Below are 27,755 nucleotides of genomic sequence, written 5' to 3'. Positions count from 1 at the left end.
ACAGACAAGGTTTAGACTTTCCGGATTCTCATGAATGCTGCCATCAATCCGGCTTATACCACGAAGATTCTGTTGGGGAATCTAAGAGATATTCATTCAATCTGGTGTAGAACGGATCATGACGTTTTTCTGGCGTTTAACTCCAGACAGCAGCATGTACTTGGCGTTCAACGCCAAGTTACGTCGTCTATCTTCGCGCAAAGTATGGACTATTATATATTGCTGGAAAGCCCTGAATGTCTACTTTCCAACGCCGTTGAGAGCGCGCCAATTGGACTCCTGTAGCACCAAAAAATCTATTTCGAGTGCAGGAAGGTCAGGATCCAACAGCATCAGCAGTCATTTTTCAGCCTAACTCAGATTTTTGCTCAGCTCCCTCAATTTCAGCCAGAAAATACCTGAAATCACAGAAAAACACACAAACTCATAGTAAAGTCCAAAAATATGATTTTTGCCTAAAAACTAATAATATTCTACTAAAGATTAATTAAAACATACTAAAATCTACATGAAATTACCCCCAAAAAGCGTATAAAATATCCGCTCATCAAAGAACAATGCCTTCTAAATAGGATGATGCTGAGAGATGGATTTGTAGCCCAGTTTCAGGCTATGGTAGCAGCAGCAACAACAACAGAAACTCATATTCACGATCACAACTTCAAAGGCGTCCAAAATCAAAGAGTGGTCCAATTATGCCTCCAGGAACATCATCATCATCCTACTACTCGAACTATTCACCTACAATTCCACTGCGCCAAGGCTTCTTGTGAGGAACTTGATGGTTGGTTCACCTTTCACAACAGGAGTCTTGGCACCAGATGCTCTCTCTCTCTTCATCATTTTGATGCGCATGACAATGATTTTGGTCACGGTTTTGACATCGGCAATGTTATGCAACAATGTTTTACTGGTGCGGTGCTCAATGACAATAATGGTGTTCTGGCTCCCATGTGGAATCAATTGTTATGTGACCCATCTTCGCCTAATTCTCAAGGTATGCGCTTCTTGTTTTTGGGCAGCCTAGTTACCAATCAAAATTGCATATTTCATGTTGTTGGATCCAGCGCTTAGCTATATATTGCTAAAAGCTATTCTGTTTGCCAAGATTTATTCACTTGTTTATATTAATATCTGAGAATCTGCATATACTTAAAATGTTTTCAGTTACTTTTATTTACAGATGAGAACCCTAAGAATGAGGAGACCCCCATAATGTCACCTTTCTCAAGACGTGACCAGGGTACCCAGATGAGCCCTCCAGAGAGTGAGTCCGATGCGAATTCATCGTCGATATCAGCCATGGATCAGAAAAATGGATATTCTGGTATAGAGGTTAGAGATGTTGAGGTTGATAGTAAGGCCACTGTTATTAGATGGCCTAAAGGTCATGCAACAAAGCTCACCTCCTTTCAAGAAAGTAATAGTGAAATTCAAACTTCATGTTCAGATATTGCAAAGTCCACCATGGACATAACCAAGTATGTCGTCATTGTTATGTTCATATCATTCAATGAACTAGAGACATATAATTTAGTTGTTCTGATTGTGTGTTTTCCGATGAACTTCTATTTCATGTAGGATTCAGAAAGAGGAAGCCAAAATCGTTGCATGGGAAAGCCAACAGAAGGCAAAGGCTGAAGCAACAATACGCAAACTCGAGGTTTCATTTCAGTTCATCAAAATCTGTTGCTTTGAAGTTGAACTTTCTCATATGGAGTGTGTCCTTAGTTCAACACAATATATATATACACATATATATTATGATAAGATCAGTAAGCAAGCAAGGCATTAAAATTTGTGTAGAAAAAGCTCACAAAATGTATGCAGATAGGTCTTTTTTCCCCCTAATGGTGAAAAGGTTTGATACAGATGAAACTGGAAAAGAAGAGATTGTCATCAATGGATAAGATTCTAAACAAGCTGAGAAGGGCGCAGATGAAAGCTGAAAAGATGAGAAGTTCAATAGCAATGCCTCAAAAACAAGAACAAGGACAACAAGGCAAGCAGAATTCCAAGCCTCTCAAGGTTTTTTCATTACCAAATTATATTCGGTTATGGTCTCCAAGCAGATGCTTTAGCACTAATGATCACTGATTCACCCATATATGCATATCAAAAATACTACATGCACAAAAAAACCACTAAATTAGTCATTATGTGTGTGTATAAATACATTATTTAGGTTATTTTTAACGTATATTTTGTATTACAACATGCATTCTTTATGGGTGACTGATTTTTTGTATACACATCACACTATTTTTACTCGCACTCTTTCTTGTCAATAAGATTTTGTCTCATAATAAACACAATAGAGAATACAAAATTACACCTTATATATGAAACTAGCGTGAAGACCTATTCAAATGCATGGAATTAAAGTTTTGTTAACATTTTAAAAAATAAAATTATTCAATGTACTCAATATATTTTAGAGAAAACTCTCATATCTAATATTAATATTATAATTTTTAAAAAATAACCATACTAATTTAATTGTTAATATAAGAGAAGAAAAAAATAGTTAAATAATTCATATTCATTTACAGTAACTATTCATACCTTATAGCAAAAAATTACATAAATTAAGTAACAAGTTCACATAGTATACATATTTTAAATTGTAGAACATAAAAAACTTAAGTTCCAAAATGTAATACATATCCAAAAGTAACACCAGAAAATTTCAAACTACCTAAATAATTACTTTCCATTAATAAGAAAACAAAATATGTCCAACACAGTTCAACATATAGCTCAAAATATGTGTCACACAGAGTAATACATAGGAGGCCTTTTTTTATAAGTTCTATGATCTTTGAATCAACAACTCTATCTGGCGGTTAGTCCAACTTCAAGGTAATCTTGTCCCCTTCCTTTAAATTGTATATTTTACAACATTCTTTCCATTCAACCCCAAACTTCCATTCTCCATCTCTTCCTCCACTTTTCAGTAATTGAAAAAAGAATATATTCTTGCCTATACTGTAAGGTGGACCAGTGATCTTTCAAACCGAACCATCTCCAGAGAGTTTTAGATATGCAGCAAATTTCGAAGGCAAATACTGCAATGAATGATTCATAGTTAGGGTAAAGAGAGTATTTTTCTATATAATGAATAACAGATACAGAACAAATATTTAATAAGTTTGAAAAAAAGAAATAAATCTTTTAAGATCAACTTATCAGTCTAGATTGACTCAAATCCGAATTTGTGATAGTCTTCTGATAATAAGCATCTAAAGTGTATCTCATTCAGGATATTTAAACTTGTTAGTCACCACATTAAAAGATATCTCTATGCACCACGATATTAAAATACAAAACATAAGAAAAAAAGTTGCATTTAGCATTATCCGTTGTCAGACAATTCTGTTGTTTCATTACTTTCTTCGCTGACCTCTGTTGATGAATTCGTTACACGAGACAAATCTATGGGATTATGAGGATCATTCCCTTCCAGTATGTCATCTTCATCATCATTTTCGTCATCGTCTGATGAGAACTCATCATCAGATGGTTCAGACCCAGACAACACCATCACATCAGGTGATGAAGGCTCACCATTCTTGTTATATTTTATATGGAACACTCTATATATGTTATTAAGTGTTTCTTGCTCCATATGGTCAGCCATATAAGAGTTACAATTGGGGTGAATCTGAATCGGTTGGTTCATCTGATTCCATAGTGAAATAAAAAAAATTCTGAAACTGACATATTTAAATTGCACAGTTGCCCCTTTATTGACAAAATAAAAAACTCTAATTTGTTCAAATGAGCTATTAGTTATAAGCAGCTGATCATTGTTTCTTTTCAGCTGTAGCATCAAGCAATTATCGAGCTCATCAATCACATAAAAGGTACAGCTGAAAATTAGGGTCTACCTTCTATATGATTGATGAGCTCGATAATTGCTTAGTGCTACAGCTGAAAAGAAGCAACGATCAGCTGCTTATAATTGACGGCTCCTTTGAACAAATTAGAGTTTTCTATTTTGTCAATAAAGGAACAACTGTATAATTCAGATATGTCGGTTTTGGAATTTTTTTTATTTTACTATGGAATCACATGAATCAATCAATTCAGATTCACTCCGATCATAACTCTTATGTGTCTGACTGTATGGACTAGGAAACACTTAATAACATATATAGAGTGTTCCACATAAAATATAACAAGAATGGTGAGCCTTCATCACCTGATGTGATGGTGTTGTCTGAGTATGAACCATCTGATGATGAGTTCTCACTAGACAGTGATAAAAATGATGATGAAGATGACACACTGGAAGGGGATGATCCTCATAATCTCATAGATTTGTCTCATGCAACGAATTCATCAACGGAGGTCAACGAAGAAAGTAATGAAACAACAGAATTGTCTGACAACGGGTAATGCTAAATGCAACTTTTTTTATTATGTTTTGCATTTTAATATCGTGGTACATATAGATATTTTTTAATATGGTGACTAACAAGTTTAAATATCCTGAATTAGATACACTCCAGATACTTATTCTTAGAAGACCATCACAAATTCGGATTTGAGTCAATTTAGATTGGCAAGTTGATCTTAAAAGAGTTATTTCTTTTTTTCTTCCAAACTTATTAAATATTGGTTCTGTATTTGTTATTCATTATATAGAAAAATACTCTCTTTACCCTAACTATGAATCATTCATTGGAGTATCTGTCCTAGAAATTTGCTGCATATCTTAAACTCTCTGGAGATAGTTTGGTTTGGAAGATCACTGATCTACCTTATAGTGTAGGCAAGAATATATTCTTTTTCCACCTACTGAAAAGTGGAGGAAGAGATGGAGAATGGAAGTTTGGGGTTGAATGGAAAAAACGTTGTAAAGTATACAATTTAAAGGAAGTGGAAAAGATTACCTTGAAGCTGGACTCCCTACCTAACAACCAGATAGAGTTGTTGATTCAAAGATCTTAGAGCTTATAAAAAAAGGCCTCCTATGTATTACTCTGTGTGACACATATTTTGAACTATATGTTGAACAGTGTTGGACATATTTTATTTTCTTATTAATGGGAAAGTAATTGTTTAGGTGATTTGAAACTTTCTGGTGTTACTTTTGGATATATATTACATTTTGGAACCTAGATTTTTTATGTTCTAAAATTTAAAACATGTATAGTATGTGAACTTGTTACTTAATCTATGTAATTTTTTGCTATATGGTATGAATAGTTGCTGTAAATGAATATGAAGTATTTGACTATCTTTTTTCTTCTCTTGTATTAACAATTAAATTAGTATGTTTTTTTTAAACTATAATATTAATATTAGATATGAGAGCTTTTTCTAAAATATACTGAGTATATTGAATAATTTCATTTTTCAAAAATGTTAATAAAACTTTAATCCCGTGCATTTGCACGGGTCTTCACGCTAGTTTAGATCCACTTGGAATCATAAGCCTTTCTAAACACTTATAGATATACTATATACACTACTAGAAAACTAGTTATTACAGACGGATATTTCCGATGAATTTTATCCCATAGAAATACAGACGGATTTCAGAGAGATTTTTTTGTCAGAAAACAAAAAAATGAATTAACATAAATTACATACGAAAAAGAGAATCCATCGATAATTCTGTCGGTAAAATTAATTTTTTTCATGAAAAATAATTACAGACAGAAAATCCGTCTGTAATTTAATAGACAAAACGCTGCATTTTATTAAATTATTACAGACAGAAAATCTATCTATAATTCAAAATTTTCCGTCAGAAAAATTGAGTTAACCCTTATTTTATCCCTACCCTCTCGATCCATTCACACTCCACACAAATCAAATGAGTCTATCCGGCACCGAGTTGCTTCTTCTCTCCGTCGCAACAGCTTCTTCCGCTGCTGTCGCCGCTGCTCGCGTCACAGGATCTATCTCTGTCATCCCTTGCGTTGCACGGACTCCCTCCGGCGCCGCTCTCGTCGTGTCTGCAGCGATTCGTGAAACTCATCTCAACTCAGTGGAAACTCGGTGGTTATTGTTGAATGGCGAAGCTTGAAGCGAAGCTCGGAATGATAGTTGACTCCGTTGGTAACTTCTTCTCCAACAAAGACCAGCTTCTCCACTAACCGAATCAAATCGAATCAAACACTTTATATATAGGGTTGCATAGATCTTCAATCTTTTGATCTATTCGCACTCCACTAACCAGGTTAGCCCTAACTCCATCCCTTGTTTCTCTCGCTAATTTTTCATTCCAAACGCGTTATTGTGCAGTGTCTTGCTCTGGTCTCGAAATTCGATTTGAAATAGTGCCGAGTGGTTAATTGCTATCAATTTTGTATAGTTGAACATATCTCGAGAAAAACCGTCTAATTTGCTAAATATGAGAAGTTAAAGAGGGCCAAATATAATTGGAATGTTTAGAAAAAGTAGTTCTTGTTTTTTTAAGACTCTTATGGTTTTCTGAATTCAGCATCGTGAAATCGTGATCCTTTGATTCTGCCATTACTTGTTCTTTTTTGTTCTTTTTTTGTTCTAATTAATTGTTTATGGTTGTGATATTATTCATTTTCAATTGATTGAACCTTACTTTGGCTGCTTTTGGTTTTGCTTTAACACTTGGAATATCATAAAACTGAAAAGTGATAAGAACATAGTGATAAGCACATCCTTTGTGTTGTTGTGACGGTATTTTTGATTTTACTTTAGTTAGCATTATCATTATTGTTATTAATATTGTTTTTTCCTAAGTATATATATCAAAGCAATTTGGAAACTGACTTAGCATGGTGGAGGGTTGTGTGTGTTGTCATGGATATCATTTCTCTCTGTTGCTACTTGATTTGATATCCCAAGATAGTGCTGCCATGATTTGTCCCATTTACTTTCACCTGATTCCTTTTTTTTCCTCTTTATTATTCTAGTGTACGAGCTGTGACAACTACACTTTGGTGTAACTTTCTTGTTTTCTCTCTCAAGTTTGGAGTGTATTTTGCTACCTCTAGCCATGTTATATGAGTGAATAACATGCACTGCTTATCATTCATTATGATTTTGGCTATGTTTTTCTCAGCAACAGTTATTCAAAGCTTTACACATTCTTTTGCTATTTAAAGCTATACACATTATTCAGTTGAATGGAACTTCAACATGTATGCTACCGTTGGTAAAAAAGATATGTTGTAGTAGTTTTTAAGCATTAAAATAAGAATGTAGAAAAGTGAAAAGAAAACTTTTGTTAAGATTGTTTTAGTTATTCTTCCCTCCGCCTCCGGTAGGCTATGCAACTTGAATATATTCCTTAGTTCCTAAAACTCCTTTAGTAGTGAATTAATATTCTCTCTGTTAGCTTGTTCTTATAAACGGTAGCAAAATATGCAGGATGGTGCTGCTGTGACAGGGGCATCATTGATTGCAGTGAATGTCACTGGAAATGCTATTTATGATCCCATAAGCTCAATCGTAGTTGGCAACTTACTTGGCATGGTAAAGAGGCTCAGTAAGCAGTAATTTTTTTATTATTTGAATGTTGTACCTGGTCCTCATGATATCAAATTAACTCGGTCTATCCTTCATCTAAGCTAAAACTATTCTGTATCTTTAGGATCCTTGTCGCCCTGGTGTCAAAGAAGAGTGGAACTATGCACTAAAGCTGGTGTCAAGGTAATATATCATTTTGAAGTTTGATGCGTATAGTTTTCATATTGATTAATCAAGGCTCAATTTAATATCTTCATGTTTAGATAGTAGCTAACACGAGAAATTAATTAGTGAGTCTGTTGGGACATGGTTTTATACTTTATCCCAGCATTAATGTTAGTGTTACTCCAAAATGTAATAAAAGGAAACAAACATCTTACACAATGAAGTATGAACTCACAGGTACGCATGGTTACCGGAGACAACCTTCAAACAGCAAGGGCAATAGCTTTGGAGTGTGGGATACTTACTCCTAATGACAAGCTTTTGCTTATGCAAGCTCTACGTAAAGGAGGTAAAGTTGTTGCCGTCACAGGAGATGGAACCAATGATGCCCCTGCACTTCACGAGGTCTGTCTTATTCCTTAGTTTCATCCGTACAACATTCTAGGATATAGATTCTTGCAATTATGATAGGTGTTCTGGCTAGTTGGTGTTCAAGTTTAACTTCTGTCTTTGGGCCATCATTATTTGATTACACAGTCATGTTCCATTTTCCATGAATTTAAATTAGTTTCCTTATAAATTTGTATAATTGATCTTGTGTTTTCCTATTTTACTATATAAATCTTAGCATTAGGAATAGGTTTGCTTAGAGCTATAGAGTTGATACTTTTATAGGGTCTAATTAGATTTTTTCTGGTTCGAAGGTTTGATGTAAAGGGCTATGTGACTGGGGTTTGGGAATCTTGACTGGAAGAGGACACATGAGGAGGCAGAAGCTTTGGGAAGGTGTCTAGGTATGCAGTGCAACTTCTGTTTTGCTAAAACACATGTATATCGTTTTAAAAAGATTGGGCTCATGCATTTATTTTAATTCTTCTTCACAATCTTGTAAATCTGAAGCTAGTAGATCTTAATTATTCATCGCACCTAGTCGAGCTCCCAGATTTCTCCAAGGCCCCAAATCTTGAAGAAGTAAATGTTTCCAACTGCAAGAGTCTGCAGTAAGTTCCCTAATCTATTTTATCTTCTCAAAGGCTGGGTTATCTCTTTCTAAATGATTGTAATGAACTAAGAAGTTTCCAACACAACATTCATCATCAATCTCTTAAGACACTCTCCTTCTATAGCTGTATTGGTCTCAGAGAGTTCTCATTGACACAGCTTAACCACAGCAAAGACAAATTGGTGTTATCAGCTCCGCTTGAACGGCTGAAACTGGATTACTGTTCCAACCTTTCTCTGCTGCCAGACAATATAAGCATGCTTTCATCATTGAAGGACTTATCAATGTGTCACAGCAGTGTGAGAAGCTTGCCCGAAAGCATTAAGCATCTGTCATGGCTGAAATACCTCAACTTGAGTAATTGCGAGAGGCTTCAATCTATACCAGAGCTTCCATCGTCCATTTTGGGGTTAATTGCTTTTAACTGAAACACAGCAGCTCCTATTTTAGTTGAATCACTTCATAACCTTGTTCCTAGCAAGTGATTCTCTTTTTCTTTTCAAAATAAAATACTTTTTTGTGATGACTGAACTTTTGGAAAACAGGTCCGATATTGTCCGAACACTCCTCTAGTTCTCAAGGGCATTACCTTAAGCATTTATGGAGGAGAAAAGATTGGTGTTGTAGGCCAAACTGGAAGTGGAAAATCAACTCTGATTCAAGTTTTCTTCAGGCTTGTTGAACCTTCAGGAGGCAAAATAATTATTGCTTCATGATCTTAGATCTCGCTTTGGTATCATTCCTCAGGAGCCTGTCCTTTTCAAAGGAACTATCAGAAGTAATATTGATCCAACTGGACAGTACATAGATAAAGATATATGGAAGGTAAAACACACACGGACACACCTTTATTTCTGGTTTGGTTCTATCCTTATGTGGCCTAAAATTCATGTTAAACTAAGTTTCTATATTGTTGTAGAGTTTGGAAAGGTGTCAACTAAAAGAGGCAGTGTCTGCTAAGCCTGAAAAGTTTGACTCTTTAAGTACATTTTTTTTTTGTGAAAACCATTTTGCTTGAACTGCTTGAAATTCATCATTTTACATTTGTACTAATGGGAATAATGCTCTTGTTCTTAACCTATCAGTGGTAGATAATGGAGAGAATTGGAGTGTGGGGCAGAGGCAGTTGCTTTGTTTGGGGTGGGTTATGCTTAAGCAAAGCTGGCTCATGTTTATGGACGAAGCATTCAAGTTGAGCACTTCAAGAAGTGCATAATAATAATCAAGATGGGAAGCATTCAAGTTGTTCAAATCCAGCCTTTGTGTTCACTGCTATGTTCAAATCCAATTCCCATTCTTTGAAGAAGGGTAATTCCTCTTGGATCGTGAATGTTGCAGAGTATGATAGTGCATTACTTCTACTTCAACAACTGACACATAATTTGATAATACTTTTAACTTTATTGTTCCAATTCATGTGAGTAAGTTAGTTTTATAAAGTAATTAGATTAATTTGATGAATGAAGTTGTATGAGAGTGGAATGATGTAAATGATATTCATTATATGATGTAAATGATATTCATTACTTCTGCTTCAACTTCTTTTAATTATATGACGTAAATGAATTATCTTGACTTGTTTATAGTATTTCTTTTTTCGCTTGATAATATGAAATTGATTAAATTTGTATTTATTTTGTACGAAAATAAGTTTATTTTGCAATGGAAAATCTAAAAAAATCTATTCTATTTTACTGACGGATTTACAGATAGATTTTTTGTCTATAATTAGAGTATGGGATGATTTTCCAAGGTTCAAATTACAGATGAAAATCTGTCAGAAAATCCGTCTATAATTACAGACGGAAAATCCACCGGAAAATCCGTCTGTAATTATAGACAAAAAATCCGCCAAAAAATCCGTCTATAATTACAGATAGAAAATCCGTTGGAAAGTTCATCGTCTCAGAGAAATGGATGGAGAATTTACAGAGGAAAAATCCATCGGAAACTGGTAAAAATCTGTCTGTAATTTTCTGACAGAAAAATTTCCGTCGGTAAATAATTTCTGACGGAGCTTTTACAGAGGGACAAAATCCGTCGATAATTTCGTCGGTAACCAAAAATCTGTCTGTAATAAAGACTAAATCCGTCTGTAAATCTGTCTCTATTAATCCATTTTCTAGTTGTGATAACATACCTACACCTAGACACAGCAGCTCAACTCCATAACTTAAATCAAACTCCATCAACCTTGGCAATCTTGGACCCACGCCTATTTACATCATTAGCCGCCTCATCAAATTGGGAATTCAAATTCCTCTTGCCCTTGAAAATGACAACATGATCTTCATGAATAACATTCTCTCCATAGTGGGAACATGTATTTAGAACTTGGGAGAACACCTCCTATGACAGGAATTAACAAAAGGTATGAAAATGACTCAATCAATGAAAAATTCATTTAGAAACGGCACACATAGGAAAGGGAAAAAGTATTATATAACAGCACATGAGTTTCTTTCACTGGTGAGCTAAGCAATATATCCAGTTCAGAAGAAAAGTCATCACTAAGGGTATCATTCTCGGGTGTTTTCTCAGCTTTTCTATTTTTATCATTAATTAAAGCAGCAACCTCAATCCCTCCAGAAACATCAGGTTGTTTTTCAGCCAGAAAATCTATAAGAACTGGGGATTTAGATAAAATCCCAGAAGACTCAGCAGCAACATTGTCACTTTTGATAGAAGTGCTTGATGACTCCTTCTTAATATTAGTATCCCCTTTTTCACATGGCACAGATTTTTTTAATTCAGGATCCTATTCATATAGCATAAGAGTTAAAAAAATAAAAAAGAACATAAGAAAAGTTGACCACAACACAATACAAAAAAAAATATGAATTTATACAATTTAAAAATACTTATATGTATATGTAACTTTTTTGGAGTAGACTCATCATCAGCATCATAATTAGGAAGTTCAAACATAGCAATAATGGTGGGATCATCACATACTCTCCTAACTCGAAAAGTGCCAAAAAATTTATCAAATCCGACACCTTTGGTATCAACCTCCAACAACAACTTTTTTCCACTGAGCTCTTGGAATATGGGAGGATAAGTATCCCCACATATAAGCTATTTTCAAGGTAATAGATAAGAAATACACAGATTGAGTAACATATATCAACCAAAATAAAGAATATAGTTATAAAAAAAATGAACCACATAAAGTGAACAACACACAAAAGAAAACTAAGAACATACACTTGCATCTTTTTTTAACTTCAGTAAACAGGTCAGCGCATGATTTCTTAAACAAATAAGATGCTTCACGATCAAATAGAACGAAAATATCCTCCCCACTATGATCTTCAAGTGTTATTTTAATTTTAAATCTACATAATAAAAAAACAATGTTTCAAAATGAATAATAACATGAAACATTATTCTTATAAAAGATCCACAACACAAAATGGAAAAACATTTTGAACAAAATTTTTTTACCTCAGAGTGACATTAGTTATATGTTTCACACAGAAATCATAGTAGTATACACCATTTTGAAGATAGATACTTTTCTACACACACAAGCAGAATACCACTAACTTCCATCTTCAACAATATCTCTGATTATACCGAAAATGATAAAAGAACCCTCCTAGGCAAGAGACATTTTAAAATTTGTTAACAATATACATAAAAGAACAGATCTGAAAATTATTTTTTTCTATTCATTGTTGTATAAAATAAACACAACTAACTCAATAAATGCCAACCTCATTGTTATCTTGGAGCTATTCAATAGTGCATCTTTTAGTTAAACGCATGAAATCATCTTCCAAGAAAACAACTTTACCCTCATTTGCAATAAATAGTGGCTGGGTACCTTTGACACCTTGCTCAATTATACTAACAAAAAATAATGCAAATACATGTACTTATTACTCTAGATTGACTGTATCTCAAGAATAGAAACAAAAACAGCGAAATAAACCATGCTAACCTCCCCCTGAATTCAACAACTTCAGAAAGATCAAGATTAAATAACATTTGAGTGGCATACATCACATTTTGGAGACCTACTTGATCTACACAGCAATATCGAAAGAGTCTAGCAAAGTTCATGGGAGACAACACTTAGAGTAGCAATAAGAAAATGTACAGAAATTAAACAATGTACCCCTAAAGAACTTGACTTTCGCAAGTTGAATGACAACAACAGGCTGCTCCACATAGCCAGAGGCTAGGAAATGATTTACTTGATTAACATAGTCCCCAAATAATGCACAACGCATTGTAAGACTGAAACTCAAAAGATGAAAAAGAATGAAACAGAAAATAAGAAAAAAAAAGATGATTCAAAGACAAAAAGAAACCACCATAAATGACTGAATCAACATACTCTTTTGAAGTTAATTTCAGCACAATTATTTTCACAATTTTTTCCTCTTTTGCATATTCTTTCTCTTCTCCCACCGAAGTTAAAAGACCAATGACATCTGTTCCAAACAAACACAACCTATTAAATATTCAAACAATTCGTTAAAAGAAACTTGAAAAAAAGAATAGCACAATGATATATATACCAACCAAAAAACCATAATCTTGGAAGAAGTTGTTTCTTAATTGTAGCTTGAATTTTTTCACACTGAAAATGCAACAAAAAAAAAACAAAATTAGATTAGTGAAAAACATAATTTTAAGTTAAAAACTTAAAAAGAACAACTAACACCATATTTAAAACAGTAGCTAATAGGGACTAACATGCTCATCAAGGAGAATCATCTCCAATGAGTTAGAAACCTCATGGTTACCAAAAGAGGGCACAACCCAAAGTCATAAACCCTAACTTTCAGCCTCCAAGCCTCTCTAGGAGGATGCATCTTAGAAATCATATCAAATAGATGAAGATATAAACACAGAAAATGTGGAATAAACACAGCCTAGGAGAAAATAGAAGACAACAGAATGCCTGTGCATTGAATGTGGTTCACCAACCATCCTTTTATAGAAAAAATTCAGGGCACAAGACTCACCTTTTTGAATTCAAATTGAACATGAAAATGGAGGAAAAAGAAAATCTCAGTCCATATGCATCTCGATTCAATGGCATAGGGAGAACTAATCACACGATGAAAATCTGATAAAAAAAACAAAAAAAAAACCGTCAAAATTTGAAGAATTCAAGGAATAGGGACCAAAAAAGAAGATATCACACAATGCCTAATACAGTGCACCTACATATCATTAGACCATAGGGAAGACAGTCATCAACTACCCCAAATACTGATTCTACTCATGGCAATGTGAGTTGGTAAATGTATTAAGTAAACATAGGTTCCAAATAGCAAATGAATGTGAAAAAAATTATAGCCACACATCAATAAAATCCTGTCAATCACATTAACACTCATGAAATAGATTAGATAGAAACTCCATACCTTGATAATGATCCCCACATTTACAATGAAGAATATATGGCACAACATGATTATCAGATTACGTGTCTAGAGGACATTTTCAAGGGAAGATAACCTGTTGGATGGATTTCTCTTAGGAAGAAGGAATTTTCTAGTTAGACAAACAGTACCGTGATGCCATTTTAGTGGCACAAGCCCGTTCCTTTCTCAATGAAGCTCTTAAATTCAGGCCAAACAGTTGTAGTTCTATGCAAGAGGTGAAATATACAATAGTTTTTGCATAACCAATTAAAAAATGAAATGCAATTGAGTTGACAAACTAAAGGTTTCATCAAAATGTAAAGAAATGACCAAGAACCTATCAATCAATTCCTGTCAATCACATCACCACTCATGAAATAGATTAGATAGAAATCCCATACCTTGATAAGGATTCCCACATTTTCAATGAAGAATATATGGCAAAACATGATTAGGTGTGCAGAAGACATTTTCAAGGGAAGATAACCTGCTCCATAGATTTCTCTTTGAAGGAGGAGATTTGCCAGTTAGACAAACAATACCGTGATGCCATCTTAGTGTCACAAAGCCCATTCTTTTCTTAATGAAGCTATTAAATGCAAAGCAAACAGCTTTATGTCTATGCAACAGCTAAAATATAAAATAATTTTCACATAAACAATAAAAAAGATGAAATGCAATTGAGTGAATAACCAAAAATTTCATCAAATGAAAATATAAATAAATAACTAAGAAGCTATCAATCAATTTCTTTCAATCATATCACCACTCATACAATAGATTAGGTACAAACCCCATACTTTGATAATAATTCACGTAAGCCACATGCAACCAGCAATTCACTTTATGTGAAGTTAAGGGATTTCTTGAATATGAACAAAAAAAAATTGGATTCATAACCAATAAAAAGATGAAATACAATTGAGTTGACTAACCAAAGGTTTTATCAAAATGCAAATAAATGACCAAGAAACTATCAATCAATTCCTTTCAATCACATCACCCCTCATGAAATAGATTAGACAGAAACCATATACGTCGATAAGGATTCCCACATTTTCAATGAAGAATATATGGCAGAACATCATTATGTGTGTAGAAGACATTTTTAATGAAAGATAACACAGGACCATGATGCCATCTTGGTGTCACAACACCCATTTCTTTCTCAACGAAGCTATTAAATTCAGCGCAAACAACTTTATGTCTATGAAATGCAAGAGATGAAATATAAAATAGTTTTTATTAAAAAAATACAAAAATAAAATTAAACAATATAACAAACAATTCAAATGGATTATTGAATGAGAATGGAAATGGGAATGCAAAACTTGAATAGGAGAGGGTGAATCTATAAACTCACTTTGTTGGAAAAATTCTGCCAATCACATTACCACTGAGGAAGTAGATTAGGTAGAAATTCCATACCTAGACAATGATTCACAAAACCAAACCCATGATCCATAAATATAAGAAAACATAAGTAGAAATTTTATCTTTGTAATCATTATAAAATCCAAAAAATTGATAAAATAGACAAACCACATGCAACAAAAAATTCAACAGCTAGCAAAAAATGATAATCAAATTAACACCAAATTGCAAACGATGAAATGAAGAAGATGAATCCAATTCATAGACCATATTCAAATTAACAGCAACTTTCAAAGAATGTAAAAAAAAACATGAACCCAGAAGCATACGAAGCCAGATAGACAATTTGCAAATTAGCAGATTCACAAACCCTAGACAGTAAAACCTGGATTAACAGTGTAAGAGATACGAAATTTGATCACAAGGATATACACAATGAAGGAAAAGAAAAATGATGAAGAGAAAAACAGGTTTTGAACTAAAGGACCAGAAGAGTGTACCTGATTGATTGATTGCAGATCTTCAATTTGAGACTCTATGAAAAAATCCCTAACCTGCAATGAACGACGGGAAAGCAAAGTCTCAAGAAACAGAGGCTGTAGATAACGTTTGGTAGGGCAGAGGAAAGAAAATTAGGAGATAAAGACAAAGGGGTTAGGGTTCGATTTGATGATTACCTGATCAACCAAATCCGTGAAAAAAGGGATCTTGCGTGAAGAAATCGTGAGAAAAGACAGCTAGCAGCAAAAGCAGAGAGGAGCACATGCACCCTTCCTAAAGAGAAGCCGTGCTGGAGGAAAACGTCCACCTTGAATGTGTATGGGCCTGAATGTGGAGAGCTCTCTACATCGGAGATGAAACCACGCGTATGCTATGTTAATGATGTGAATACTGCATTTGGTTTATGCTATTTGATTTGATATATTTTGCACTGGTTCAAGCCTAAGCTTAGATCCTTACATCACCTACATTTGTGTCCTGAATCCTCTTTTTACCAAGAACATCCATCACTTAAAATTCCTTCATTTATTCTCCTTATATCATTGTCAGGCTAAGAGCACTGAATGTAGACGCACATAGACGTAGTCATTAACTATACTAAGCCATTCGGCCTGCAAATGTGATTAAAGGATAGTGTACCATATAACCATCAGTTAGTTTGCTTGTTCATAAAAATAATAAACATATTCAACAAAATCAGCGAGCTTGCTTTGAAAATAACGTTACAAGATTTTGAGATAAAATAACACTATAACGATAGCCTGTTAAGTTATAACGATAATCCTTTTCCATAATTTCTGGCGTTACAAGTGTTTTTATCTCAACTTAGTTATAATTAAAGGGAGGAGTAAATTACCAATTATGCCCTCGAAATTGTAAAACGCTGACATTAATAACCCTAATATTTGTTAATGACAATTATACCCCTGAAAAGTCTAAAAACGCTACAAATATGCCCAACCGTGAAGTGAGGCCTTCTCCGTTAAACGGAACATGGTGATGTGGCAAACGGGAATCCAACGTGGCATCCTCATATGGCGTTTTGTCTCATTCCTCCTTTATACGGAATGTGAGAGAATGTTTTCCCCAATTCATTACAAACATAAACCCTAATTACTATCATGCATGGTGGAAGCAGAGGCATGTCCCATAACAATCGAAGGACACAGTCAGTGGAAAATAGTAACTTTGAAGGGCTCGACGAACAGGGGAGCAAGCCATATGACGGGATATACTTCTGCCGTCTTCAAGTGGTGGCGTTGAAGTCGAAGACGAGGAGAAATCCAGGGAGATGGTTCTTCAGATGTCCTCTGTGGAAGGTATGTATGAATTTTCGGCTGAATCTGTCCCCATTCCCTATTGAGAGTTGAGCTTGATGAATGGCTTCTGTGTCTGGGCAGACGAAGAACACTGGGTGTCGTTATTTTCAGTGGATGGATGAAACCAACGAGGAATCAGTGGGGCTGGAGGAAATCTCGAAGAATGGAACACAAGTATGCAATGAATGTGGAGTCTTGAAAGGGAGATTTACCAGTCTTGAGACAGAGACCATACACAGAGATGGGAAGATGATGAGGGCGCACATGAAGAGAGTTGAATTATTTTTATGCATCATTCTGTGTGGAGTTGTTCTGAGTTTGATTTTGAGTGTGATTTGTTTGGTTAGGTAGGAGAAGGGATGCATGCAGGACAAACAATGGATGTTATGTGTTACTGTTTTGTGGAATTTATGTTGACATTGTTGTAGCTATTGTTGTTGCTTGTTAATGAATTAGAGCTGTGTGTTACACTCAGTTGAATACTGACAATAACATGAATGGAGTGAATACAAATAAGTAAAAAAGGGCAACTCAGATACCCTAACTAATTTGAGATGGGTTTAAGAAATGAAACACTGCCAAAGGAACACGAATAGTACCAAAATATTTCATCTGCATAACATTTTGCATTAACACATATTGTTCCAACCAAAAAGTTTGATCTGGATAACATTTAGCCTTGAAACATATTGTTCCAACCAAAATACTGAATACTCGCTAATTAGTCTTAATTTCAGACACCAAAAGACTTAAATTGTGCAGCAAAGGCCAATTGCCATGAATGCTAAGATCAACATATAACTCAAAAAGTAGAAACAGTGTAACAACTAATCTTTAACTTATAACTCAAAAGAAGAACTAATCACAGATCCAAGTCCCTTTCAACCAGACTGATTTGGCATGAACTTAGAGAACCTAGAAGTTGTTGCTTTACTAGCCCCATTCATGGTTTCATTTGACACCACATGAGTCCTTGTGGTTTCTGCAACTCCTAAACCAGGGACAGCAGTTGAAGTAGGTCCGACGGGCCGTATTTGTGGGGGCCTAAATGGTGGGTTGGGCCTTGGAGCGGCTGTTGGACTTGGAGCTGTGGGCCTTGTTGTGGATGCTGGACTTGGAGCTGTGGGCCTTAGAGTGGCTGCTGGACATGGAGCTGATGGGGGCCTCATAATAGGCATCTTTACCCTGATTCCTTCCCTGCTAGAAGAAGTAGTAGCGGCAGCAGCAGTATTGGAGGGAGTTTTAGGAGTTGATGCAGGACCTTTGCTAGATCTGGTTGCTCTCCTCCCAGGGTTGGTCCTAGGAGCTCTCCTTCCAGCAGACTAACTTGTTGAACCAGATAGGTTGATATTGGCCTACAAAAAAAATAACTCTAAGTATAACTTCTCAAGTTACTGCCTCAATATTGATTCATACATGTAATACCTCTTCATCAGCTTCAGAATGTGGATGGCCTTGTGTGAGCTCTTGTTCAACTGCATCCATGGTCTCCTCCCAAAACCTCTCTTGCTCGAAGTCAGACATGTCCTCTAAATCCATATGTGGCAAATTTTGTTGAGTTGGTGGCTGAACATGTCCTCCATCTGCCTGACCATCTTGAGGTGCTTGCTGTGCGTTTGGGGCTTCCTCAGATGCCACATGCGACTTCTTATCAGGACAGGTTCTTGAGTTGTGCCCAACCTACAAATACAACATCATTCCAACCATCAATATATGACAATACTCAACAGCAAGTTAGATTATTTTTTACCTTTTTGCAAAGTTTACAACTTGTTTTGCCATAACTCCTCTTAAGTTTGTACTGGCTACCACTCTGCCTCTCTGATTCATGTCGAGCTCTTTTTTTTTGTAGGTCTTCCTATTGGCCTCTTATAAGGTGGAGGGAGACATGGCAGTCCCTCTGTATCAGCCCAATACTCCTGACTAGGGACTGTGTTGATATGAAATTGGTAAGTTCTGTTATATGCCTCCATAGTCAGCCAATGGTGGGCATAATCTTCTGGCCTTTGATTTTTTCTTTGAATTGCAGCAATTCCATGACAGCACGGCAGGCCTGTCAGTTGCCACTTTCTACAGGTGCAAGTCCTCTCTTGAGTGTTGACCCGAAGTGTGCGACCATGCCTTCTTACCTCAAACACATTGTGATCATCATCTCCCACCCACTGAGCTTCCCAGTAATTTCCTTCCTTCTTTTCTTTCTCCAACCTGCTCGTCTGGATAGGAGCTAGCTTGCCCGTGTAGGCCATTAATGCATCTTTGTGGAATGCCATAGTTTTCATCAGGTAATATCTGATATCCTCCAGCATGGTAATTATGCTCTTGCCTCTTAAACCCACCATTGTTGCATTAAGTGATTCTGCATTATTATTTGTTATGTTATCTACCTTTGGCCAGGTAGAGAATCTTGACCTTGACCATGTTCCTTGCTCATATGCAGACAAGTATTCCCAGGATGCTGTATTAATCCTTTTTATTGCAGCCATACCTTCAGCAAATTCCTGATCAGTCAACGCCCTTGCACATTGAAACAACAATTGTTTAAGTTCCAGATCTTTCCAACGCTTCTGGAAATTCCTCCACATATGCATAGTACAAAACCTGTGATTAACCCCTGGCATAACTTCTTGCAGACCAGGAATTAGGCTCTGTCATTAAGTAAGTTAGACACTATATACAATAGCTTGAGTAATTAGTTGAATAAAGTAATTGAATACATAGATTGAAAACTAACCTTCTGCTTATCTGACATGAAGTGCCAATCAAATTGCTGATGGTCCTCTATATCTACCAACAAATATTCAAGGAATTCTTTCCAATTTTTTTTTGTCTCTGCATCAACTACTCCATATGCAACTGGGAATAGATGATTGTTGGCATCTTGAGCAACGGCAGTCAGCAGCTGTCCTCCAAAGTAACCCTTCAAAAATGCTCCATCAAGACATATGAAAGGCCTACAACCTTGCTTGAATCCCCTTTTGCAGGTATCGAGACAGATGTAAAGACTTCTAAACTTAGGCAAACCTTCCGGTTGTGGAGTTGTACCCATATGGCAACTGGATCCTGGGTTGGCCTTACGGAGCTCATTCAAATAAGTCCTCAACTTCAAATATTGTTCCCTCTCTGTACCCTCAATGACATCCTTAGCCTTTTCCATTGCCCTAAACATCATCCTCTCTCCAACACATATATCGAACTCCACCTTGAACATATCTCTAGCCTCTTTCTGGGACAAATTGGGACAGATCCTAATCTTACCTATCAACTCTTCCGAAACCCATTTACAAGTGACTGACCTACTTCTATTACTCCTAGGGCATGTATGCTCATCAACAAGTGTTTTTATTTGGTAACTAGGTGGCTGGTTTCTCCTTGCACAGTAAACCTCCCATGGACACGTTTCATTGTAACAGATGACCCTGCACCTATGTGGTTCAACCTTCAGAAAAAATGCCTCTCTGCCCATTTGAATACTATACTTCCGGACTGCATCCTTAAACTGCTGCATTGTCCCATATTCCATACCTAACTCTAGTCTAATTTTGCCAAACTTTGTATCAAGATTGTACTGCGGGAATACTGGATTTTCATCCTCAGAATCAGAACCAGGCGGGGTCTGCAACTCCTCAGACTGGTACTGATATTCAGTTGGCCCACCATCAGGGTCATTTTGGTTAGGAACAACCACCCTTGGAGCCTGATTCTCCTCCCTAAGTGGTAGGATCTTCTGACCTGATGGAGGAGGTCTTGGATGATGCCTACGACCTTGCGATGCATTCATATGATTAGGTAAGTATATAACAAACAACTTCTGGCAATCAAATTGGAATTTCAGCAGTAAGCAATTTTCACCCTATGCTCTACAATTAATTAACAATACAATTATGAATATTTGCATGTTTTAAGCTACAAACATATACAACACATTTTCTAACCTGGCAGTTCGTCACCATTGTCCTGTGCATCAGGTTGCGCTCTACCAGACGGTTGGGGCCTTCCATGTTTCTTCCTGCGCTTTCTTCCCCGGCCTTCAGCTTCCTGACGCTGAGATTGGCCCTCTTCTGGTTCAGCTTGTGTCTCATGGTTACTTCCTAAATTGGGTGCCTCATTTTCAACAGTTGCAGCCTCAGTTTCAATGGGTACGTTATCAGTACCTACGTCACCTTTCTCCGATTGATCATTCCCCCCATTACTCAACACTGATTCACCCTCCTGTTGCTGTTGCTCCTCGTACTGTGTGGGATCATCTTGATGAGTGGCCTGAATTTCTGAGATAGCTCCATCAACTACTATATCATCTGGTCCTCCATGTTCATCATTCTGTGGGAGATCCTGGTCATGATTTTGTTGGTCTTCTGAAGGAGGTCCCTCAACTACATCAACTAACTCTGGATCGGCGTCAACAGGATGCTCAAAATATAAGTGGACCATGTTTTTATTCTTCAGTGCAGCATCACACAACTTAACCACATCGTCATCCCTTCTCAGAACTCGTAGCCCATTAGCTAAATCCATCTCCGGCTCCAACCAATACACTTCATTGTACCTAGTATACCCTAAATCCAGAAACAAACCCTCAACAAGGAACAGATTACCTGTATCAACATGCACCTTGTCGATGACACTTACTAAACCTTCGTTATACCTCACCACACCATCAGCATCCTTCTCTAACCAACCCCAATGGTGATATACAAACGTGATATGACTTGCCATCTAACAAAAAACATCAAAGAAGTAACAATCAGATAAATCAACACATGAAGACAACCATCAGAAAAAAGTTTCACTTCATCACCAACAACATGCAAACCCCAACGAACTGATAACAAGAAGAACGAAAACAATGAATGCTTACCGAAACCTTCGTTGTTCAATGGAGATTTCTTCACCTAGTATCAATGCCAAACGTCAGATTGCAAGTGATGTTAACAACTTCGAGACGCGAATGCAGAGACACACGAGACGAAGAGATACATAGACCAACACTAAGAAACTCTTCAGTTTCCCGCGTCCAAAATGATCATAGTTAAATGGATTGTTTCACTCAAGGTTAGCCTGGTCATTTACTAGGAATTGCACAATTAGGGTTTCACGAATTAGGGGGAAACCTGAAACGGGACGGAAGGCCTAATGAGAATGCCACGTTGGATTCCCGTTTGCCACATCACCATGTTCCGTTTAACGGACAAGGCCTCACTTCACAGTTGGGCATATTTGTAGCGTTTTTAGACTTTTCAGGGGTATAATTGTCGTTAACAAATATTAGGGTTATTAATGTCAGAGTTTTACAATTTCGGGGGCATAATTGGTAATTTACTCTAAAGGGAGCGTTATAATGAAAGTGGATCTCCTCCAATGAAAAAAAAAACTGGATAGTATCAATTAAAATCTCTCACCTTATATTGTTCTTTCTTATATTTAATTTTAATCCCACTTATAAAATTAATAGTAAAAAATCACACTTCATTTCCTTAAGTGTTAAAAAAATTGGAAAGAATCTATTTCCATAATTAAATGAACTACATCCATGCGGTTAAAAACATTTTGCGGACGTAACCAAAAAGCTATTCCACTACATAAAGAGGACTGAAATCAAAGCCAAGTTTTCTTGACCTGTAGGTTAGGCAAAAGACTACATTTATTTATGGTGAATCATAAATCAGCTTCAACACTGCAAATACTATAATAACACAACGAATACTACTCGGAACACATTTTTTCATCATCTGTTACATAGCTGGTTGCAAACTCGGATAAAATTACATAGCTCGTTGCAAACTCGGATAAAAGAGGAAACATTACGTTGGACCTTTTAGCAATAAACTAAACTTTGTCAAATCTTTACGACATGAATCAAATACAATACAACTAAGATACACGATAATAAAAACATATGAGGGGAAACAGTATTATCTGGTTTACAATACATAAATTAGAATCCAATCCATAGTGCCTACAACTTAAAAATTATTAAATATAGAAACAGTTCGCTGGCATCTATTTAGCATTTCGGACGGTGATACCAATAAAACTGTGCTCTCTCCTAGTATGGTCTATACCTCCAATCTGCTCTTGATGGCCTCCCACTGGGAATTCCATAACCCCACTACAAAAGAAAATAGATTATAAGCAAAAGCCAAATATGTACAACTATATGGTACTTTAATATATACTTAAATAGTGCCCATGTTTAACATGCAAGGTGCACTTGCAAAATCACATTAATCCAATTTCCATTTTCTTCACATCAAATCATTACTGTGTATATACTCACATCATCGAAGTCCAGGCTACCATACATCCTCCCATAACTTCGCATAGGACCTCCATAACCCCCAAAAGAACCCACACCATTCATCATAAAATTCCCACTTGGACTTGCATCATCAACAGGTGTGGCTGAATCTAATGCTACCTGCAGGAGCAAGATGCTAGCACAATCATTTAAAACCAAGAAATTATACTCTCAATTTTTCCATCAGAAGGAATACAGACAACACTAGAAGACCAAATTTGTTCACCATTATGTACAAATCTGCCACTGTGTATATAATCACACAATTACCATCGAGTTCAGCTTGACATTCACAGCAAGATCCAAGATGTAATGTCATAAAAAGTATCATAAAGTTCTATGGTACAGATTTCTTGTCGTGATATAATCAACATATATAGCGATGCACTGTGATAGCTTTCCATAAACAGGAACAAAACCACAAATCCATATTATGACTCATCTCTTCTTCATAAAGTACCAACTTTAGATACAAGTGTTCCAATGTTATTCCAACAATAGCATGCTTCAAACATCAAACAACAAATGGGCATTCAAAGGACAGGCAGTTAACCTCAATCAACATATATTCCCTTCTATCACCACATATAAACAAATGCTAAATAATGTACCTGTTGTCCACAAATTTCATGGGGCCTTCGTGAGACACGATCTGCTACACCATCTTCGGCAAAAGTAATAAATCCAAAACCTCTATGACCTGATCTCTTAGGATCCTACATCAAAGAAGACTGTTGATCTAAGCAGTTTAGAAAAATCGTATGTGTTCTTAAATATCTTACCCTGGGAACATAAACATCTAATATACGGCCAAATCTTCCAAAATATTGACGAAGATCCTCAGAAGTTGCCTCTGGAGGAAGTCGGCCAACAAAAATCTTCTTACCAATTCCACGAGATGGTTCTCCCCCTGATTTAGAGAATAAGCTAATCAGTATGCAGCAACAATAGTCATCTTTATTCAACACCAGAGCTTTTATTCCATGCTTACTTCCGTAGACTGGGCCTGGATGATCATACAAAGTAGGAGCACCAAGTGCTGCATATCTAGTTGCTGCAGAAATATAAGCATTATATGCACCATACCCTCCCTGTGGCATCCTGCCTACTGGCTTGAAGTCATCATCCTGCAAATGGCATATACAATATTATTTGACTAACGTTATAACAAAAACCAAAACAAATAAAATACCTTTCGGTAGAAAAACAAATGGCTCGTGTATGCAACTAAATCCAAAAGTATTATTGCACTGAATATATACACACAAAACACATTTTAGGTTAGACATTTTTATGAAAATTCTTGCCTTGGGTGTAGCTCGATCAACCACCACAGTAGAACCTCCCAGTTCGTGGGTTTCTGCCATCAAACTCTCGACAGAATCTGCAAGACAGAAAATCTCCCTTATAGTGACTGATACATCCTTTCCACTACACTCAAAAAGTAAGTCTATAAACCAAAACATAGAGCAACAAGTGAGGGCACATATTGTATGCATTAAAAATGTGTGTATAACAGGTGTCAATCAAGCTTAGATAACTATCAAGTTACATTAAAAGGAAACTAGAATATTATAAACCCCATTCACTTAAAATATGCACGTAGTGAGGAGTAGAGCACACAACCCAACCTGCACTTGCAAAGGTGATAAAACCAATTCCACGATGCATTTTTGATCCTTGATCCTGTTGGAAAATGGAAATAAATCATAAATCATTCATACAACTACAATAATATCATATAAATATGTGTGCATCATGCATAAATCTGCTGGGCAACTGTCAACAACGTACATGCATACAAAATTATACATATTAACTACAATTTACATCTCGTATGACAATGCCAGGGAGTGGAGTACCTTTGGCATGTACAGATCTGTTATATCACCATATTTCTCAAAATGACTGCAAAACCACCAAAAGAGAAAATAACATAAAATTATAAGACTATGCTAGCAATGAAAACAACACTCTCGAGTCTTCACATCTTTAATGGAGATACAACATAATCATGTACCTTCTAAAAGATGCTTCTGTTACTGATTGTGGAATCCTGGCTACAAATATTCTGGTTACTTTTTTGGCTGGTGCTCTCATCTCCTCCTTTAAAATGAAACATTACAAAATCAGCAGGATAGTATAACTCAGCAATGAATCAGAATAGATTTAATGTCCTAACAGCAATTTGATTACTACCTTTGGTGTGGCCACTTTGACCTCCAGCATCCTGTTGCCAAGAACATGTTCACCTGATAGAACATCCTGCTACCAGAAAGTCAGTCAGATCATGATAAAGTGTGTGCACATGACCATCTACATAAAGACAGCAGTTACCTTAGCATCATCCACTGAAGCAAATGTAACATATCCAAATCCACGAGATCGTCCAGTTGATCGCTCCTAAAATAAAGAAAGTAGATTAGAACGTGCTAAGGGTGCAGTGCAACATTTTTGTAACTTTGGGGGCAGAGTGCAATATTTGCACGAGTTTGGGGTTAAGAGCTATATCTTGAAACCTCATGGGATGTGATCGCTAATAATTCACGGAGAACCAGTAGTCCACTACCCTAAGAGAGTAATGCTAAGTGCTACAATGCATTTATTAAGAAACCAAGTACAACTGACGTGGTAAATAATTAGACATTCATATGCATTAATTCTGGCAGTTGTTTCACAGTATATTTCACGTAATTTGTATAGGATAAATGATTAAAGTAACTCCATGTCATGTGCAATGTTTTCATTTCATAATAAACAAGCATTTTTTCTTACCAAAAACAAGAGCTAAAGGAGAAACCACCTTGTCAATCAATGGTGAAAATCTACAATTGACATGGTATGTCAAGTGGATTCTCCAATGGTGAATTGAACATGAAATAGCAACACTTAATAAAAAATGTAAAGATAGACTAACCTTCATGACAATACAATCTTCCAATTCACCGTACTTGCTCATGTATTCCCTCAAGCCCTCAGTGTCCACGTCCCATGGAATACCCAAAACCTAGGAAAAAATTACGAAGGCAGAAAGTGAGAAAATAACTACCCACGCGAACAACTGACTAAGTATAATGTTCATCAACAAAAGGAATGCCAGAACATTAATTATTGTCAATCACTCCTAAATACATATGATTAGAGGATTGAAGAGAAACAAGTTGAATTTACGTGACTCACCACAAGCTTTCGCTGCTCCATCAGAGACTTGAAGGTAGCGCAATGAAAGAGGGAAAGTGCCTAACAGAATGTGGGGAAAGCAAAGAAAGGGAGGGGGAACAAGAAAAGAAAATAAAAAAGAAATTCTAGGCACTCGTTCTCCTGTTGGGGGTGAAATGGAATCTCTCAGCTGAGCACTCAGCGTTCTCACCTCTCTTCTCTCTCTAAATCCCTCACACTCGCCTCCTCCTGCATACAACAAGCACACTTGTTTCTCACACACAGTTTCCTTCATCATCATCAGCAGCAGCATATTTACCAAATCAAATTTCAGCTTTTCGAGATGCTTCGCTGTTTTTTTTTTTTTTTTTTTGGAACAAAAACAATTGATAACAAAGAAATTGAAAGAAATTGGGTGAATTAGGCGCTCACTGACCTTGCACAGGGGGAATTTGGGAACCCTAACTCGGAGATCTCGCTCGCTCGGTTTCTCTCTCTTTCTCTCTCTCCCTCCTCTATCTCTCTCTGTTCTTCTCTTTCTCTTCTCTCCCTCCGCACCCTTCTGTCACCCAATGCCACACCATCAATAATCAACCATATTATTATGTTGTGTTTAACACATGTTCTTCTTTTTTGCCTTTTTGGCACTGAAAGGAGCTTTTTTTTTTGGTTATACTGAAAGGAGCTAACACGCCCAAAGCTATAAAGTAGTAGCCAAACATTTGGACTGAGAAAAAAAATTAGCAACAACTGGAAATACTTTTTTCGTTTTTGGATAAACTTGCACCAGCCCATTATGTCTGTGAAACGAAAAAGCCTGTAGCTATTATGCTATTTCGGATTACATTTTTTAAAATTTTAAAAAATGTATTGGACTCGGGAACCTTGCTACAATTATTTGCCTCTAGCTCAATTGGAGGTGAGCCTCACAACATTCTGTGTCCAAAAGATTTTAGATTCAGAAAGAAAAGGGAAAATTAATTTAAGACAGGATAAGAGACTGTCTGGCTAGATTGGACACCGACAACGGTTGAAACTTCCGATTCTGAACCAATCGCCACAAGAAGCGAAAGTTTTTTTTTTGTTTTTTC

At 36.2% G+C, this 27,755-nt stretch overlaps 3 protein-coding genes, 1 long non-coding RNA gene and 1 pseudogene across 6 annotated transcripts; 3 read left to right on the top strand and 2 right to left on the bottom strand.

Annotated features, from left to right (window-relative positions):
* The first annotated feature begins 594 nt into the window (after positions 1 to 594).
* LOC110274993 (uncharacterized) lies at positions 595 to 2,254 on the top strand. The gene is made up of 4 exons (XM_021130390.2): positions 595 to 997; positions 1,184 to 1,481; positions 1,582 to 1,663; positions 1,873 to 2,254. The coding sequence occupies exons 1-4, from the start codon at positions 613 to 615 to the stop codon at positions 2,095 to 2,097; spliced, it is 990 nt and encodes a 329-aa protein (XP_020986049.2). The 5' UTR covers positions 595 to 612; the 3' UTR covers positions 2,098 to 2,254.
* Positions 2,255 to 5,794: 3,540 nt separating this feature from the next.
* On the top strand, positions 5,795 to 10,201 carry LOC107466097 (calcium-transporting ATPase 9, plasma membrane-type-like). Its single transcript, XM_052254792.1, has 5 exons — positions 5,795 to 6,193; positions 7,366 to 7,483; positions 7,589 to 7,647; positions 7,867 to 8,034; positions 8,334 to 10,201. The coding sequence occupies exons 2-5, from the start codon at positions 7,468 to 7,470 to the stop codon at positions 8,337 to 8,339; spliced, it is 249 nt and encodes an 82-aa protein (XP_052110752.1). The 5' UTR covers positions 5,795 to 6,193; positions 7,366 to 7,467; the 3' UTR covers positions 8,340 to 10,201.
* On the top strand, positions 9,163 to 10,201 carry LOC127739673 (ABC transporter C family member 4-like; annotated as a pseudogene).
* A 733-nt stretch (positions 10,202 to 10,934) lies between these two features.
* LOC107466098 (uncharacterized) lies at positions 10,935 to 16,387 on the bottom strand. 2 transcript variants are annotated; one of them, XR_008002865.1, is made up of 7 exons: positions 16,068 to 16,387; positions 15,891 to 15,944; positions 15,380 to 15,444; positions 14,418 to 14,605; positions 13,612 to 13,715; positions 12,756 to 13,094; positions 10,935 to 10,981 (listed from the first exon to the last, which is right to left on the bottom strand). It is a non-coding gene; the product is annotated as an uncharacterized LOC107466098 (long non-coding RNA). The 2 variants fall into 2 exon arrangements; XR_008002864.1 differs by having other exon boundaries at positions 12,756 to 13,074.
* Positions 16,388 to 22,996: 6,609 nt separating this feature from the next.
* LOC107466096 (heterogeneous nuclear ribonucleoprotein 1) lies at positions 22,997 to 27,256 on the bottom strand. Of its 2 annotated transcripts, none has more exons than XM_016085071.3 (14): positions 27,101 to 27,256; positions 26,686 to 26,913; positions 26,423 to 26,512; positions 25,843 to 25,908; positions 25,705 to 25,770; positions 25,526 to 25,611; positions 25,368 to 25,413; positions 25,137 to 25,191; positions 24,813 to 24,889; positions 24,497 to 24,632; positions 24,288 to 24,415; positions 24,117 to 24,221; positions 23,485 to 23,625; positions 22,997 to 23,316 (listed from the first exon to the last, which is right to left on the bottom strand). In XM_016085071.3, exons 2-14 carry the CDS (start codon positions 26,704 to 26,706, stop codon positions 23,254 to 23,256), a joined length of 1,080 nt encoding a protein of 359 aa, XP_015940557.1. In that variant the 5' UTR covers positions 26,707 to 26,913; positions 27,101 to 27,256; the 3' UTR covers positions 22,997 to 23,253. The 2 variants fall into 2 exon arrangements, with proteins under 2 accessions (XP_015940557.1, XP_020986045.1); XM_021130386.2 differs by having other exon boundaries at positions 26,686 to 26,953; positions 27,101 to 27,215.
* Positions 27,257 to 27,755: the final 499 nt, after the last annotated feature.

The sequence above is a fragment of the Arachis duranensis genome, chromosome 9 (genome assembly GCF_000817695.3).
Source record: "Arachis duranensis cultivar V14167 chromosome 9, aradu.V14167.gnm2.J7QH, whole genome shotgun sequence".
Lineage (NCBI taxonomy): Eukaryota > Viridiplantae > Streptophyta > Magnoliopsida > Fabales > Fabaceae > Arachis > Arachis duranensis.
This window is presented reverse-complemented; position numbering and strand designations above follow the sequence as displayed.

What these genes read in the sequence shown, in the direction of transcription:
- LOC107466096 (XM_016085071.3), bottom strand. Translation starts at nt 26,706, where the DNA reads ATGGAGCAGCGAAAGCTTGTG. An exon ending in TCAAAGTGGCCACACCAAAG is followed by an intron (nt 25,612 to 25,704) that starts GTAGTAATCAAA and finishes TTCATTTTAAAG; the next exon opens with GAGGAGATGAGAGCACCAGC. An exon ending in ACAGAAGCATCTTTTAGAAG is followed by an intron (nt 25,414 to 25,525) that starts GTACATGATTAT and finishes GTGGTTTTGCAG; the next exon opens with TCATTTTGAGAAATATGGTG.
- LOC110274993 (XM_021130390.2), top strand. Translation starts at nt 613, where the DNA reads ATGGTAGCAGCAGCAACAACAACAGAAACTCATATTCACGATCACAAC. An exon ending in TCCACCATGGACATAACCAA is followed by an intron (nt 1,482 to 1,581) that starts GTATGTCGTCAT and finishes TATTTCATGTAG; the next exon opens with GATTCAGAAAGAGGAAGCCA. An exon ending in CAACAATACGCAAACTCGAG is followed by an intron (nt 1,664 to 1,872) that starts GTTTCATTTCAG and finishes GGTTTGATACAG; the next exon opens with ATGAAACTGGAAAAGAAGAG.
- LOC107466097 (XM_052254792.1), top strand. An exon ending in GCACTAAAGCTGGTGTCAAG is followed by an intron (nt 7,648 to 7,866) that starts GTAATATATCAT and finishes ATGAACTCACAG; the next exon opens with GTACGCATGGTTACCGGAGA.